At 64.8% G+C, this 16,200-nt stretch overlaps 1 protein-coding gene across 3 annotated transcripts; it reads right to left on the reverse strand.

The window, feature by feature from the left end:
• Positions 1–237: 237 nt before the first annotated feature.
• Positions 238–15,725, reverse strand: VAV1 (vav guanine nucleotide exchange factor 1). Of its 3 annotated transcripts, none has more exons than XM_086478873.1 (27): positions 15,522–15,725; positions 14,310–14,426; positions 14,150–14,208; positions 13,978–14,043; positions 12,948–13,056; positions 12,734–12,820; positions 11,392–11,460; positions 10,899–11,005; positions 10,199–10,295; positions 9,711–9,806; positions 9,033–9,101; positions 8,366–8,452; positions 8,043–8,128; positions 7,415–7,547; positions 6,967–7,076; positions 6,754–6,855; positions 6,063–6,151; positions 5,058–5,080; positions 4,891–4,936; positions 4,636–4,772; positions 3,596–3,661; positions 3,382–3,413; positions 2,542–2,658; positions 2,361–2,448; positions 2,122–2,236; positions 1,017–1,165; positions 238–389 (listed from the first exon to the last, which is right to left on the reverse strand). In XM_086478873.1, exons 1-27 carry the CDS (start codon positions 15,723–15,725, stop codon positions 336–338), a joined length of 2,514 nt encoding a protein of 837 aa, XP_086334999.1. In that variant the 3' UTR covers positions 238–335. The 3 variants fall into 3 exon arrangements, with proteins under 3 accessions (XP_086334999.1, XP_086334997.1, XP_086334998.1); XM_086478871.1 differs by having other exon boundaries at positions 6,054–6,151; positions 12,734–12,823; XM_086478872.1 differs by lacking the exon at positions 5,058–5,080 and having other exon boundaries at positions 4,891–4,952; positions 6,047–6,151.
• Positions 15,726–16,200: the final 475 nt, after the last annotated feature.

The following is a 16,200-nucleotide window of genomic DNA, read 5'->3' on the forward strand; positions in this document are numbered from 1 at the left end:
CATCAGCCCCATGGTCTCATCCCTGCCTGGACATCTGAGTCCCTTCCTGGAGACATCAACCCCGTGGTCTCATCCATTCCTGGACATCTGGGGCCATTCCCAGAGGAACCAACTGCACCACCTTGACCTCATCCCCCCACCCCACCGCCTGGGTCCCTTCCCAGACAATCCGACCCTGCAGCTCATCCTCATCCTCATTTATTGTCCCTCCTGGGCAGGAAGAGGCATAAATTAATGGCGAGGGGGAAGGGTGGGGTGGGACGGTGTGGCCTCTGGGAGCAGGGGACACAGGTGGTGGGACACAAGATGGTGGATGGGATGGGGGTCCGCCGCGGTCAGCAATACTCCGAGTAATCCTCCTCCACGTAGTTTGCCGGGAACCATCCAACCTGGGAGAAGGAAGACACGTTGGGAGAAGGAAGACACGTTGGGAGAAGGAAGACACGTTGGGAGAAGGAAGACACGTTGGGAGAAGGAAGACACGTTGGGAGAAGGAAGACACGTTGGGAGAAGGAAGACACGTTGGGAGAAGGAAGACACGTTGGGAGAAGGAAGACACGTTGGGAGAAGGAAGACACGTTGGGAGAAGGAAGACACGTTGGGAGAAGGAAGACACGTTGGGAGAAGGAAGACACGTTGGGAGAAGGAAGACACGTTGGGAGAAGGAAGACACGTTGGGAGAAGGAAGACACGTTGGGAGAAGGAAGACACGTTGGGAGAAGGAAGACACGTTGGGAGAAGGAAGACACGTTGGGAGAAGGAAGACACGTTGGGAGAAGGAAGACACGTTGGGAGAAGGAAGACACGTTGGGAGAAGGAAGACACGTTGGGAGAAGGTAGACACGTTGGGAGAAGGTAGACACGTTGGGAGAAGGTAGACACGTTGGGAGAAGGTAGACACGTTGGGAGAAGGAAGACACGTTGGGAGAAGGTAGACACGTTGGGAGAAGGTAGACACGTTGGGAGAAGGTGTGAGGAGCCTGGGAGGGGACCCCGGGGGTGGGAAGGGGCCGTACCCGCCCGTAGATCTCTCCTTTCCACCAGCCGGGGTGGCCCTTCTTGCTGAGGACACGGATGATGTCGCCCTCCCGCAGCGTCAGCTCCGTCCGGTCCCGGGCGCAGAAGTCATAGCGGGCTTTGGCCGACCCGAAGCTGCGCACGGCTCCTGGGGAGGGCCGGGGGCCGGGGTACACGTGGACAAGTCCCCGTGGCCACCCAAGTCTCCTCCACCTGGTCCTCGTGGCCATTTGTGCCCCCTTGACTGCCCCATGGCCCTGCCCTCCGCCCATCCCTTGGCCGTCTCCATTGACGTGGCCCCCGCACCCGGCCGTCCCTCTTGGCCGCTTGACCCTCCTCGGCTCATCCCATCGCTGGTCCCTCACCCCGTCTCTTGGCCATCATCAACGACTTGACCCCCGTGCCTCAGCCCCCCCCCTCACCCCCATCCCTTCAACTTGTCCCCCTGGGCCGTTTGTCCCCCTCGATCCGTCCCGTGGCTGCTCCTCTCCCTTGGCCTCCACCATTCCCTTGACTCACCCCTCGGCCTGTCCCCGTGACTCAGTTGTCCCCCCTCAGCCCATCCTCTCAACCATCGCTCAAGTAGGAAGACCCCACCACATCCATCTCACCACTGCTGAGTCCACCCCACCACTGCCACCCACAACAAGGACCCCACCTCCTCCGCCCCACGGTCACACCTCCTCCGCCCCACGGTCACACCTCCTCCGCCCCACGGTCACCTCCTCCTCCGCCCCACGGTCACCTCCTCCTCCGCCCCACGGTCACCTCCTCCTCCGCCCCACGGTCACCTCCTCCTCCGCCCCACGGTCACCTCCTCCTCCGCCCCACGGTCACACCTCCTCCGCCCCACGGTCACACCTCCTCCGCCCCACGGTCACACCTCCTCCGCCCCACGGTCACACCTCCTCCGCCCCACGGTCACACCTCCTCCGCCCCACGGTCACACCTCCTCCGCCCCACGGTCACACCTCCTCCGCCCCACGGTCACCTCCTCCATCCCACGGTCACCTCCTCCACCCCACGGTCACCTCCTCCATCCCACCCTCACCCAGTGGCGCATCCCGCCTCCTCCATTCCCACCCCATCCCCCGGAGGTCCTACCAGGTGGCCGGGGACCAGCCCGGCTCTCGGGCTCCTTGAAGGGCACCACAAGCGCCGTGTCAAGGGCCTTGAAGCAATCCTTGAGCGAGCTGCGCTGGTAGAACTCCACCAGCTCCTGGAGATGACGTGGGCGAGCCCTGGGGTCACCGCCAGCCCCCAACCCCAAAATGGGGGACCCAGAGGTGTGGGTTGGGGGGAAGGGGGGGGGGGGGGGCAGAGAAGGGGGCTCCCGTGCTCACCACCAGCCCCTTGAACGCCTTCTTCTCGGTGACGCGGTAGAGCCCCTCCGCCGTCATCACCTTGATGTGCTTCACCTCCCCGCGATACCTGGGCAGGGGAACATGGGGGGGCTGAGCCAGGGACCGCGCCCCCCCACCCCCCACCTTGTTCCCCCACCCTGGAGGCGCCCCCAGGCCCTACTTGATGCTGATGGCGAACTCGCCGGCGTCCTTCACCCGCTGCCTCACCAGGAAGGCGCCGTCGGAGCGGGGCATCAGGAGCTGCTCGGCTTCCCCCCGCTCCATGGGACCAGCGTACCTGGGGATTTTGGGATGGGGGTCCTGAGCCCCCAGACTGCTGTCCCCTGCCCCTCCCTGGGGTAATTTGAGGGGATTTGGGGCAACCCGGATGAGGGATCAGGGGGGAGGGGGCACCAGGAGGGCTGCGTGTCCCTGGGGAAGGATTTGGGGAGGGCCCTGGGAGCTGTGGGGTGATCGCAGGAAGGATAGGGGAGCTCGGAAGATTTTTGGGGACCCTGAGGAAGGATTTGGGGGGGTGGGGGTGGGAAGGATGGAGAGCTCAGCAGAGGATTTGGGGTGATTCCAGGAGGGACAGGGGACCCAGAGAAAGGGTTTGTGGGGCCCTGGGGAAGGATTTGAGGAGACCCAGGAAGGATGAGGGGCTTGGAGAGGATTGGGGGGGGGGGGGGGGCATGGAGGTTATGGGGTGACTCTGAAGGAGGATTTGGGGTGAACCAGGAGTGATCTGGGTACCCCTGGGAGCTATGGGGTGACTTCAGGAAGGGTGAAGGACACCAGGAAGCGATCTGGGAGCTCCTAGAGGCTATAGGGTGACCCCAGGAAGGATGGGGTGACCCTGAGGGGAGATTTGGGGTGACCCTCGGAAAGGATGGGGCCTCAGAGGATGATTCAGGGGGTCCTGGGGGCTACAAGGTGAGCCTGGAGGAGGTGCCCAGGGGCTACGAGAGCCCAGAGGAGGGTTTGGGGTGTCCCAGGGGCAACGGGGGGCTCCAACACTGACCAGGGGTAGACAGAGAGATCCGGCAGTGGCACCTGGGGGAGAGAAGCAGAGTTGGGGATCAAGGGGGGCCAGAAGGTACCTCCTGTAGGACCCCCCCATATCCCACAGACACTCCCCCCCCCTCCCCCTCAAATCCCAGGACACTCCCAACCTCTTGGGGACATCAGGGTGGGTGCAGGGGCTCCTGGGGACTTTTTGGGGTCCCCGTACTCACGCAGATGAAAGGTCTCACGGCGGCACAGGGGAACCAGCCCAGGTCACCGTTGGCCACGTTCCTGCCCTGGGGATGAAGGACCGTGGGGTCAGGAGGACCATGGGGTGAGCCCCCTGCACCCCAGGAGGCTGGAAGGACCACAGGGGTCCAGCCTGGCTGTGGGGGTCTGGCCCAGGCCCATCATGGGGGTCCAGCCCAACCATGGCTCCCCAGCTCATCGTGGGGGTCTAGCTTGGCCTATCGTGGCCGTTGTGGTCTGAGCTCACCATGGGGGTCCAGCATGGACTTGGGGGTCTGCCCCAGCCCATCATGAGGGTCCACCCCAGCACGGCCGTGGTGGTCTGCCCCCATCACGGAGGGCCACCCCAGCGCGGCCGTGGTGGTCTGCCCCCATCACGGAGGGCCACTCCAGTACAACCATGGTGGTCTGCCCCCATCATGGAGGGCCACCCCGGGATGGCCATGGTGGTCTGCCCCCATCACGGAGGTCCAGCCCAGTACAACCATGGTGGTCTGCCCCCATCACGGAGGTCCAGCCCAGTACAACCATGGTGGTCTGCCCCCATCACGGAGGGCCACCCCGGCGCGGCCATGGTGGTCTGCCCCCATCACGGAGGGCCACCCCAGTACAACCATGGTGGTCTGCCCCCATCATGGAGGGCCACCCCAGGGCGGCCATGGTGGTCTGCCCCCATCATGGAGGGCCACCCCAGGGCGGCCATGGTGGTCTGCCCCCATCATGGAGGGCCACCCCAGTACAACCATGGTGGTCTGCCCCCATCATGGAGGGCCACCCCAGCGCGGCCATGGTGGTCTGCCCCCATCATGGAGGGCCACCCCAGTACAACCATGGTGGTCTGCCCCCATCACGGAGGGCCACCCCAGTACAACCATGGTGGTCTGCCCCCATCACGGAGGGCCACCCCAGTACAACCATGGTGGTCTGCCCCCATCATGGAGGGCCACTCCGGGATGGCCATGGTGGTCTGCCCCCATCATGGAGGGCCACCCCATCATGGCCACAAGGGTCCCGTCCCCACCTGCCACCAGAGCTGCTCAGCCTCGGCCATGGTGACCTCCACGACGTCCCCGGGGCTGAGGCGCAGGGCGGGACCCACGGCCCCCGGCGGCGGGGGGATGCCGCTGTAGGGCTGGCTCGCCTCCATCTTGGGCAGCCCTGGGAGAAGGACGCCCGACGGGGGGGCGGGGTGAGCCCAGACATCTGGGGCACGGCCACCCCCTCTGCCCCCCAACCGCGTGGGCCCGGGCGCCCCAGCCCCCCACGCCGTCCTCACCCAGGTCTCCCCGCTTCTTCTCGGGGCCCGGCCGCTGCGATTTGTTCTGCGGAACAACGAGACTCCAGTTAATCCCAGTGGGGTGGGGGCGGACATGACACCCCCCAGGGTCCCCCCACTCCCAAATTCGGGGCATTTCAGCCCGTTTTGACCCATTTTGCTGTTACCTTCCTCGTGCCAGAGCCTGAATCTGTGGGGTGGGAAAGGAGATGCTCGTTAGTTGAGGGTCTTTAAGCCCTGCCCTGATTAACACCGGGTGCTAATTAGGCTCCTACAGGGGTGGGTGGGGCTCGTTAGGGTGTCCCATCATGCCCAGCTCCACCTGGACTATCCCTTAAAACCTCGCTCCGCCTGGGCCACCCCTGCTGCATGGTGGCCATGTTGTATCCCACAATGCCCTGCTCCGCGTCAGCCATCTTGTGCCCCACTCCCCCATCCCACAGTGTCCCAGTGTCCCACTCCCTGCAGTCCCACGATGATCCACTCCCGCGCCATCCCACCGTCCCCCACCCCCGCGCCATCCCACCGTCCCCCACCCCCGCGCCATCCCACCGTCCCCCACCCCCGCGCCATCCCACCGTCCCCCACCCCCGCGCCATCCCATTCCCCACCCCCGCGCCATCCCACCGTCCCCCACCCCCGCGCCATCCCGTTCCCCACGCCCGCGCCATCCCGTTCCCCACCCCCGCGCCATCCCACCGTCCCCCACCCCCGCGCCATCCCGTCCCCCACTCCCGCGCCATCCCACCGTTCCCCACTCCCGCGCCATCCCACCGTTCCCCACCCCCGCGCCATCCCATTCCCCACCCCCGCGCCATCCCACCGTCCCCCACCCCCGCGCCATCCCACCGTCCCCCACTCCCGCGCCATCCCATTCCCCACCCCCGCGCCATCCCACCGTCCCCCACTCCCGCGCCATCCCACCGTTCCCCACTCCCGCGCCATCCCACCGTTCCCCACCCCCGCGCCATCCCATTCCCCACCCCCGCGCCATCCCACCGTCCCCCACCCCCGCGCCATCCCACCGTCCCCCACCCCCGCGCCATCCCACCGTCCCCCACCCCCGCGCCATCCCACCGTCCCCCACTCCCACGCCATCCCACCGTTCCCCACCCCCGCGCCATCCCACCGTCCCCCCCCCACCGTCCCGCGATGCCTCTCACCGGCGCCGCCCCTCCCGCAGGTCCCCAGCCGCCCCAGACACTCCTTGTGCGCGGGGGCCCGGCACCGGCTGCAGCGGTAACCCTGGTAGAACGTGCCCCTGGGGGGACGGCAGGACATGGGGGGGGGACACACACAGGGTCACGGTCAGCACAAGGGGACACCCAACAGCCCACCTGCACCCACCCAGCCCGGCCCACCCAGGGCTGACCCAATCCTAGACCCGCCTGGGCCTTGGGCCAAGCCAGTCCTTGACCCACCAGGTCCTTGGCCCCACCAGGACCAAACCACCTCAGCTTTATCCCACCCTGGTCTTGACCCACCTTGGCCTTGGCCCAACCTTTGACCCACCTTGGTCTCCACCCAACCCTTGACCCACCTTGGCCTTGGGGCCAGTCAGGGCTTGACCTACCAGGTCCTCAACCTTCCCAGGCCTCAACCCACCCAAGACTTGACCCACGTTGGCCTTGGTTTACCCAGGATTCAACCTACCCAATCCATTACCAACTCAGACCTTATCCCACCCAAGGCTTGTCCCACCTTAGCGTCAACTCCACTTGACCCATCAAGACCTCACACCACCTCCAGTCACCTCCCCAGGGCCTCCCCTTCCCCCAGAGTCCCCCAACCCCATCTTCCAGGTCACCCTGTCCCCCGTTGTGCCCCCCCAGGGTAGTGGGGGACATAGTTTTGGGGTCCTACCTTAGCAACATCTGGCAGGCCCTGCAGGACGTGGTGTCCTCAAAGGAGAACATCTGGAAGTCATGCCCATCGGCCAGGGCGTGCTCAGGAAATATGTTGGAGCTGGCAAGACATGGGGGGACCTGGGTCTGGTGGGGGTGAATCAGCCCCCCCATGGCCACCCAGCCCCCAGTGGGGCAGGTCCCCTCACCCCTTGGGTGCAGGGACACCTACAGGGCCATCTCGAACTGCTCCAGCCACTTCTTCTTCAACTCACGGGTCTTGAAGAAGAGCTCGTAGCCCTGCAGCCCGGCTGTGTCGATGAGCAGGAAGGTGTGGGTCCACTGTGGGCATGGGTGGGGCTCAATGGTGGTGGGACACCTGGGTTCACTGGCACCCAGATACCTGGGGCCACTGGGGACCTCATTCCTGGGGCCACCAGGCTTCAGTGTGTCCACTAAGGACACGGCCACTCGTGTCCACCAGGGACCTGGATGCTGGGGACCACCAGACCTGGCCACTCGTGTCCACCAGGGACCTGGATGCTGGGGACCACCAGCCCTGGCCACTCGTGTCCACCAGGGACCTGGATGCTGGGGACCACCAGACCTGGCTGCTTGGGAGCACCAGGGACCTGGACACCTGGGTTCTTTGGGAACTGGATGCCTGGGTCCCAGGGTACCTTCTTGCCATCACGAGGGCCGAGGTCACCATCCCGCAGTTGGTGGCTCTGCAGGTCCACAACGTCTTTGGCCTCGTACGAGTCCCCACGGCGCTTGCAGATGATCAGGGCCTTGTCCAGGAGGAAGCCGTACCTGGGGACAGGGGTGGGGGTGACACTGGGTTCCCAAGGCCACCACATGCCTTGGGGTGTCCCCACCACCGCCCTGGAGTGGCCTCTGCTCTGTCGTTTGCTCTGTGACAAGCACGTCCCCAAGGTGTCCCTGTGTTCCCATCCTTATGTCCCCGTGGGTGTCCCCATGGGGGTCCCTGTTTTCCCACGATCCCATGGTGTCACCACCGTGTCTCCAGCTCCCCAAGGGTGTCCCCGCACCCCTTTGCTTCCCTCATGTCCACACGATGTCCCCATGATGTTCTTGTGGTGTTCCCATGTCCCCATGGGGCTCCCCGTTGCCTCCCCACGGTGTCCCTGTGGTGTCCCCAGGGGGATCCCCGGGTCCTTGTGGTGTTCCCATGTCCCCATGGATGTCCTTGGAGCTTTCCCATGGGTGTCCCCAGGTTCCTGTGGTGTTCCCATGTCCCCACGGTGTCCCCACGGTGTCCCCATGGTGCCCCTCGCCCCGTCCCACCTGTCCACCTTGGAGCGTCGCTCGGTGCTGGAGACCTTCATCTCGCCGTCGATTTTGGGGCGACCGAACTGCGCCAGGGACTGTGGCTGTGCCAGACATCAGCAGGGATGTGGGGGGGGCGGGGGGGGACATGGGGGGGGCAGGGACACGGGAGGAACAGGGGGATATGGGGGACGAGGGGCAGATGGGGGGATATGGGGGTTTGGGGGGACGTGGTGGACATGGGGGACAAGGGGGATATGGGCAACATTGGGGGACATGGCGGCGGGGGGGGGTGTCCCAGGGATGCTGGAGGGGTTTGGGGGGGACGGGGGGGTCCCCACCATGTTGTGGAGGCAGAGCTGGATGCTCGTGAGCTGCTTCAGGGTCTCGTTGTCCCGTTTGACCTCGTTCACGCACTGAGCCAGGTCCTGGGGGGGCACCAGTCAGGAACCCCCGAACCCCCCCGATACCCCTGGGGACCCCCCCAATACCCTCCAGCCTCCCTTGACCCTCAAATACCCCCCTGACTCCATCAGGAACGCCCAAAGCTCCCTCTAGGGCACCCACATTTCCCCCAGCACCCCCCAGACCTCCCAGGGTACCCCAAGACCCACCCAGGACTTCCCAGTACCCACTGGGAGCCCCTCGGAACCCACCAGGACCCCTCCCAGGACCTCCTCAGGAACTCCCCAGGCCCGATAGGATCCCCCCAGGACCCCCTCGGACCCCTCCAAACCCCTCCAAACCCCCACTGGACCCCCTAAGATCCCCCAGAATCCCTCCGACCCCCCCCAGGACCCCTCCAAACACCCCAGGACCCCCTAAAATCCCCCAGGATCCCTCCAGACCCCCCAGGATCCCCCCAAGATCTCCCTAGGACCCCTCCAAGACACCCCAGGAGCCCCTTAGGACCCCCCAATACCCCCCAGGATCCCCAAGACTCCCCCAAACCTCCCCTGCGCCCCTCCAGACCACGTCAGGACCCCCCAGGATCCCCCCGGGACCCACCCTCATGGCATCCAGGGCCGCCCGCAACCTTTCCCTCTCGGCTGGTTCCGGGGTCAGCTTCACCAGCTCCTGGGGGTCAGGGGTGAGGGCTGCCCTCCCCACTGTGGGGACCCAGCCACCCGGGACCCCCAAGGGACCCAGATGTCCCCCAAGGGACCCAGGTGGCCCCCAAGGGACCCAGGCGCACCCCAGGGGCCCCAAGCACCCTTGTCCCTCCCCAAGGGACCCGGGTGTCCCCAAAGGGACCCAGGCGCACCCCAGGGGCCCCAAGCACCCTTGTCCTTCCCCAAGGGACCCGGGTGTCCCCAAAGGGACCCAGGTGTGCCCAGAAGGAACCCAGGTGTCCCCAAAGGGACCCAGGCGCACCCCAGGGGCCCCAAGCACCCTTGTCCTTCCCCAAGGGACCCGGGTGTCCCCAAAGGGACCCAGGTGCACCTCAGAGGCCCCAAGAACCCTTGTCCCTCCCCAGGGGACCCAGATGTCCCCCCAAAGGAGCCAGGCGCACCCCAGGGGCCCCAAGCACCCTTGTCCCTCCCCAAGGGACCCGGGTGTCCCCAAAGGGACCCAGGTGCATCCCAGGGGACCCCAGTACCCTTGTCCTTCCCCAAGGGACCCAGATGTCCCCCAAGGGACCCAGGCGCACCCCAGGGGACCCAGGGGTGCCCCAGGAGAGCAGACCTGGAGCAGGAGGTGGTACTTGAGCACCCGCTGCATCGGCACCATCAGGAGGTCCCGCAGGGAGAAGCGCCCGTTGTTGGCTCGTTGGGAGCACTCCTGGGGGTCACGGGGGTCACAAGGGTCATGGGGGGTCACAAGGGTCATGGGGGGTCATGGGGATGGAGAGGGTCCGGGGGACGTGAGGGTCATGGGGACATGGGGGTCACGGGGACTGGGAGAGTCAGAGGGGTCATGAGGGGACATGGGGTCATGAGGGGACATGGGGGGATATGGGGGTTCTGGGGGAGGCAGCTGGGAGGGTCCCGGGGGGTTCCAGGGGGACTGAGGGGGTTCCAGGCATCCCAAAGGGCGTCACGGGTTCCTACGGAGGGGGCTCAGGCACCTGAGCCCACCTGCACCTTCGTGTGGGGCGGTTGGGGGGGAGCAGGGGGTTCAGGGGGGGTCGGGGGGGGGGGGGTTGGGGAGGGGGCGCAGGCATCCGGGCCCACCTGCAGCTTCATGCGGAGGTCGGTGCTGGTGGCGAGCTGGTCGAGGCGCCGGGCGGCCGCTTCCACCTGGCTGCAGTAGCGGCCGTAGAGCAGGAACCTGCGGGGATGGAAACCGTCCAAACCCGCCCAAACCCACCCAAAACGCAGCCGGACTCCGCCCCAAACGGAGCCAAAACCGGCGTTGGCATCAAAGCCGGGATGGACCCACAGTGGAGCTGAAGTGGGCCCCAAAACGGGCGGGATTGGAGCTGGTATCCGGCCCCAAATGGCCAGAACTGACCCAAAACGCATCTGAAATTGGACCTGAAGTGGACAGATTTGACCCCCAAATGGACCTGAAGTTAGACCAAAACTGGACAGAACTGGACCCAAAATCAGAGCTGAAACTGGACCCAAAATAACTCCAGACTGGACCAAAAATGGATCCAAAATTTGCCCCCAAATGGACCCTGAAATGGGCCTCACGCCTCTGGGCCCCCATTGCCCCCCAGGCCCCTCTAGGCCCCCCCCATTGCCCCCCCTCAGCCCACCCCGGCCCCCCATTACCCCTCAGGCCCCCCCATTGCCCCCCCAGGCCCCTCATCACCCCCAGGACCCTCCCAGCCCCCCGGCCCCCATTGCCCCCTGTGCCCCCCAGCCTCCTCCCCCTGCCCCCCAAGACCCTCCCAGGACCCCCCCCCGGCCCCCCATTGCCCCTCACCTCTCCTTGTAGGCGAGGAAGAGGGGGGGCAGCCCGCGCCCCCCCCCCGCCCCCCCCAGTGCCCCCCGCAGCTCCCCCAGGAAGAGCCGGTGCAGCTGCAGCAGCTCCTGTGGGGCGAGGGGGGGGGTGTCACCCACCAAAAGAGGGGGACACCCCCCCCCCCGACCCTCCCCCAGATCCCACAGACCCTCCCAGCAACCCCTACTGCAGTTACTGAGGGTTACTGGGAGGACTGGGACATTACTGGGCATTTCTGGGAGCAGTGGGAAGGGTTACTGGGAGCACTGGGAGCTCTGGGTGTCTACTGGGAGGAGTGGGATGGGTTACTGGGTGTTACTGGGAGCAGGGGGAGGGGTTACTAGGGGATACTGGGAGCACTGAGAGGGGTTACTGGAAGCTCTGGGAGCCCTGGAGGGCTACTGGGAGGAGTGGGATGGGTTACTGGGCATTACTGGGAGCAGGGGTAGGGGTTACTGGGGGTTACTGGGGTCACCTCGATGTTGATGAAGATGCTCTCGAGGTCTTGGGGCTGCAGGAAGTGCCGCAGCGGCCGCAGGAAGTGCTATGGGCACTGGGGTTACTGGGAGCACTGGGAGGGGGTACTGAGGACACTGGGGGGGGAACCTGTCCCGGTGCCCCATGTCCTCGTGTCCCCGTCCCCTTCATCGCCATCTCCATCCGTGTCCCACATGTCCCCCAGGGCCCCGAGTCCCCCGCATGTCCCATGTCCCCCCCTGTCCCCGGTGTCACCCATCCCCCGTGTCCCTGTCCCCTCATCTCCCTGATGTCCCACACGTCACCCTCTGTCCCCAATGTCCCCTTATTCCCCCAGTGTCCCCCAACGCCCCATATTCTCCCATGTCCCCTTGTCCCCGCATGTCCCCATACTTCCCCAATGTCCCCACACACCTCCTCGCGTCCCCCACATTTCCCCTTGTCCCCAATGTCCCCCAAGTCTTCTTATTTCCCCAATATCCCCCCCACATCCCCCATATGTACCCCATGTCCCACCATGTCCCCGATGTCCCACCACATCCCACCACATCCCCAATGTCCCCCATGTCTGCAATGTCACCCATGTCCCCAAAGTCTTCCATGTCCCTGTGTCCCCAATGTCCCCCCATGTCCCCCCATCTGCCATGTCCCCCACGTCCCACCACATCCCCAATGTCCCCCCGTGTCCCCATGTCTGCAGTGTCCCCCATGTCCCCAATGTCTTCCATATCCCCATGTCTCCCCTTATCCCCCATGTCCCACCATGTCCCTGTGTCCCTAATGTCCCCCCAAGTCCCCCCATCTGTCATGACCCCCATGTCCCACCACATCCCCAATGTCCCCCCATGTCTGCAATGTCCCCTATGTCCCCAAAGTCTTCCATGTCCCTATGTCCCCAATGTCCCCCCATGTCCCCCCATCTGCCATGTCCCCCACGTCCCACCACATCCCCAATGTCCCCCCGTGTCCCCATGTCTGCAATGTCCCCCATGTCCCCAATGTCTTCCATATCCCCATGTCTCCCCTTATCCCCCATGTCCCACCGTGTCCCACCACATCCCCCACGTCCCCATGTCTGCAATGTCACCCATGTCCCCAAAGTCTTCCAGGTCCCTGTGTCCCCAATGTCCCCCCATGTCCCCCCATCTGCCATGTCCCCCATGTCCCACCCCATCCCCCATGTCCCACCACGTCCCCATGTCTGCAATGTCCCCCATGTCCCCAATGTCTTCCACGTCCCCATGTCTCCCTTTATCCTCCGTGTCCCACCATGTCCCTGCATCCCCATGTCCCCGTTGTCCCCCCATGTCCCCAGTGACCTCCCCACGTCCCCAGCCCACCTGGCAGATGGACTCGAGGGTCTCGGTGTACCTCTCCTCCGTCTGTCTCAGCTCCTGGAGGCAGCAGAGCCTCCGGTCCACCTCCACCTTCTGCGGAGACAGCGGGACCCAAGCGTCCGGGAGGGGACCCAGGCGTCTGGCGGGGGGGACACCCCAGCATCTGGGGGACACCCAGGCATCTGGGGGACACCCGGGTGTCCGGGAGGGGACCCACCATGGTCGGGGGGGCCTCCACTCTCATCAGATCCTCGTAGATGTCGTCGCCGTCGTCCCCTTCGGCTTCCACGCAGTCGTAGAGGTCATCGTCCTCCTCCGCCGTGTCGCTGTGTGGGGACGGCTTGGTACCCCCCTGCACCCCAAATCCTCCCCCCCAGATCCTCCCAAATACCCCCTTGGGGTTCCTCTAATGCCACCCCCCCCCGGTTCTCCCCATACTCCTTTAATACCCCCTAATACCTCCTGATGCCCCCCAATACCCCTCTAACACACCCCAACCCCCCTGGTACTCCCCTGATAGCTGAATACCCCCTGGTACCCCTTAAACACCCCCAGTCCCCCTCCAGTACCCCCCCCGGTACCCCCATGTACCCCTCTAATACCCTTGCTACCCCTCTATTGCCCCCCAATAAGCCCCTGGTGTCCCTCTGACCCCCCTAAACCTCTATAATATCCCAAATTCACCCATAACCCCCCCTCAAACACCTCTATTGCCCCCCAATACCCCCAGTACCCCTCTAATAGCCCAATACCCCTGGTACCCCTCTAATAGCCCCAAATGCCCCTTGAAACCCCTTATTAACCCCTTACGCACCCAGGAACTCGTTTAATCTCCCCTAATACCTCTGGTACCCCCCTAAATAACCCCCAATGACCCTTAATACCCCCTAATATCCCCCAGTAGCCTCCGATACTCCCCTAGTGCCCTCCCTAATGACCCTGGCACCCCAATACCCCCCAGTACCTCCTGAGGGCCCCCCTGGCACCGTCTAACCCCACCAGTACCTCACAATACTCCCCTTAATACCCCCTGTACTGATCCTTAACGCCCCCCTAATATCCCCCAATACCCCCCTATTCCCCAATACCCCCCAATACTCCTTACTGCCCCCCCTAATGCCCCCTGGCACCCCCTAACCCTCCCTAGTGCCTCCCAAACCCCTCCTTGAAGCTCCCTGGAACCCCCCTAACCTGCTCCCAGTACCCCCCAGTATCTCCTCAATACCCTCCCTATCTGCCCCACTCACTCGATGAGGTCAGAGAGGCCGCTGTAGATGTCATCGTCCCCAACGCAGTCCTCAGTCGGGAAGGGCCTGGAGGGGGGGGGACACACACAGCCCGGCCGCCTGGGTCCCTCGGAGCCCGGCCGCCTGGGTCCCTCGGGGAGGGGGCCCGGCCGCCCGGGGGCTCTGCACTCACGTGAGGCCTTTGCTCTGGGCGATGGGGGTCCAGGAGAGCGTTGAGAGGGTGTCAATCACCTGGGGACACAGAGGGGACATTGGGGACGGAGGGGTGGGAGCCACGTGCCTGGGTTCCCCCCCCCACACCCCGGGATCCGACCCGGGCGCCTGGGTCCCACCTTGCCAAAGTCTTGAACGTCGAAGAGGTCGAAGGCGCCGAAGAGCCGGTGCTTCGGGAGCCCGAACTTGTCGGCGCAGGCGGTCAGGAAGGTGCGGATGTTCCTCAGGCACAGGAACTGCGGTGGCACCGTGGCACCGTCATCACCACCACCGTCCCCATCAGCACCCCCCCGTTGTCACCCGTGTCGCCGCTGTCGCCGTCGCCATCCTTGTCACCGCCACGGTCATCCCCGTCAGCACCATCAACCCCGTCACCTTCCCCCAGTTGTGACCACCGTCGTCACCGCCATTGGCGCTGGCACGTCCGCCATCTCCATCACCAACACTGTCATCGTCACTGTCACCCCCATCACCACCACTGTCACCCCAATTCACACTGTCACCATCATCATCATCATGATCATCACAGTCACCACCACTGTCACCGTCATCCTCGTTGGCACCAGCACCACCGTCATCACCGTGATTGTCACTGCCACCAACACCATCGTCGTCACTGTCATCCTCGCTGGCACCAACACCATCATTGTCACCATCGTTGTTGTCATGGTCATCGTCACCCCCATGGTTGCTGCCACCATCAACACCACACCCATGGCCACCACCATGGTCACCCCACCACCACCAACTTCATCGTCATCACCATCACTGTCACCCCCAGCGTTGTCACTGTCACTGCCATCGTCACTCCCCTTGTCAACAGCATTGTCCATTGGTGCCATCACCATTGTCCCTATTTTCACCATCCATCATTGTCACCATCAACCCTGTTGTCACCATCATCATCATCACCCCCACTGGCACCAGTATCACCACCATCAGCAGCACTCCCACTGTCACCATCACCACCACCGTCCCCGCCACCACGGCCATCACCCCATTGCCATCACCCTCATTCACACCAGCCCTGTTACTGTCACCGTCAATGTCACTGTCACCATCAACTCCATTGTCACCACCATCATCATCCCCATTGGCACCAGCATCACCACCATCGTCATCGTCACCCCACTGTCACCATCCCCACCATCATCCCCGTCATCGCCCCATTGCCATCACCCTCATTCACACCAGCCCTGTCTTTGTCACCACCACCATCACCCCTGCTGGAACCAGCACGCCTGTACCCCTTCCTGGGGCAATTATCCCCCCTCCCAGTTACCAGTTCCACCCCACCCCCCCCCCCAGTGGGTATTTTCCCACAGTCGCACCTGTGACATCTGGGGACGGGGACAGATGTCGCGGGGGGGCACGGCGCGGGGCAGGAGGGCGTTGAGGAGGTGGCAGAGCAGCACCCCGTCCCGCAGCGCCTGCGCCAGGTCCCACACCTGCCCCCCGGGGCTGCTCGCCCGGTGCCCCGCGGGCAGCACCCGCGCCGCCACCAGCCAGTGGGCGCACTGCCGCCACGCCTCCATGGCGCCGGGGACTGGGGGACACAACAGGGACGGGGGGTCCTGGTGGGATGGTGTCTAGGGAGGAGCCGATGGAGATGGTCCTGGTGGGGTCACTTCCAGATGAGCCGATGGAGATGAGCTCCAGGTGGGACCACTTCTGGGGAGGAGCCGACGGAGAAGAGCTCCAGGTGGGACCACTTCTGGGGAGGAGCCGACGGAGAAGAGCTCCAGGTGGGACCACTTCTGGGGAGGAGCCGATGGAGAAGAGCTCCAGGTGGGACCACTTCTGGGGAGGAGCCGACGGAGAAGAGCTCCAGGTGGGACCACTTCTGGGGAGGAGCCGATGGAGATGAGCTCCAGGTGGGACCACTTCTGGGGAGGAGCAGCAGTAGGTGAGGTCCTGCAGTGCAACCCCTTCTGGGGTGGTTCTGACCTAGAAGTGAGGCCTTGGTGGGACCGCGTCCGGTCCGGTGCGGAGCAGATGGAGGTGAAGCCC

This window comes from Leptosomus discolor, chromosome 28 (genome assembly GCF_034619465.1).
Source record: "Leptosomus discolor isolate bLepDis1 chromosome 28, bLepDis1.hap2, whole genome shotgun sequence".
Classification (NCBI taxonomy): Eukaryota; Metazoa; Chordata; class Aves; order Leptosomiformes; family Leptosomidae; genus Leptosomus; species Leptosomus discolor.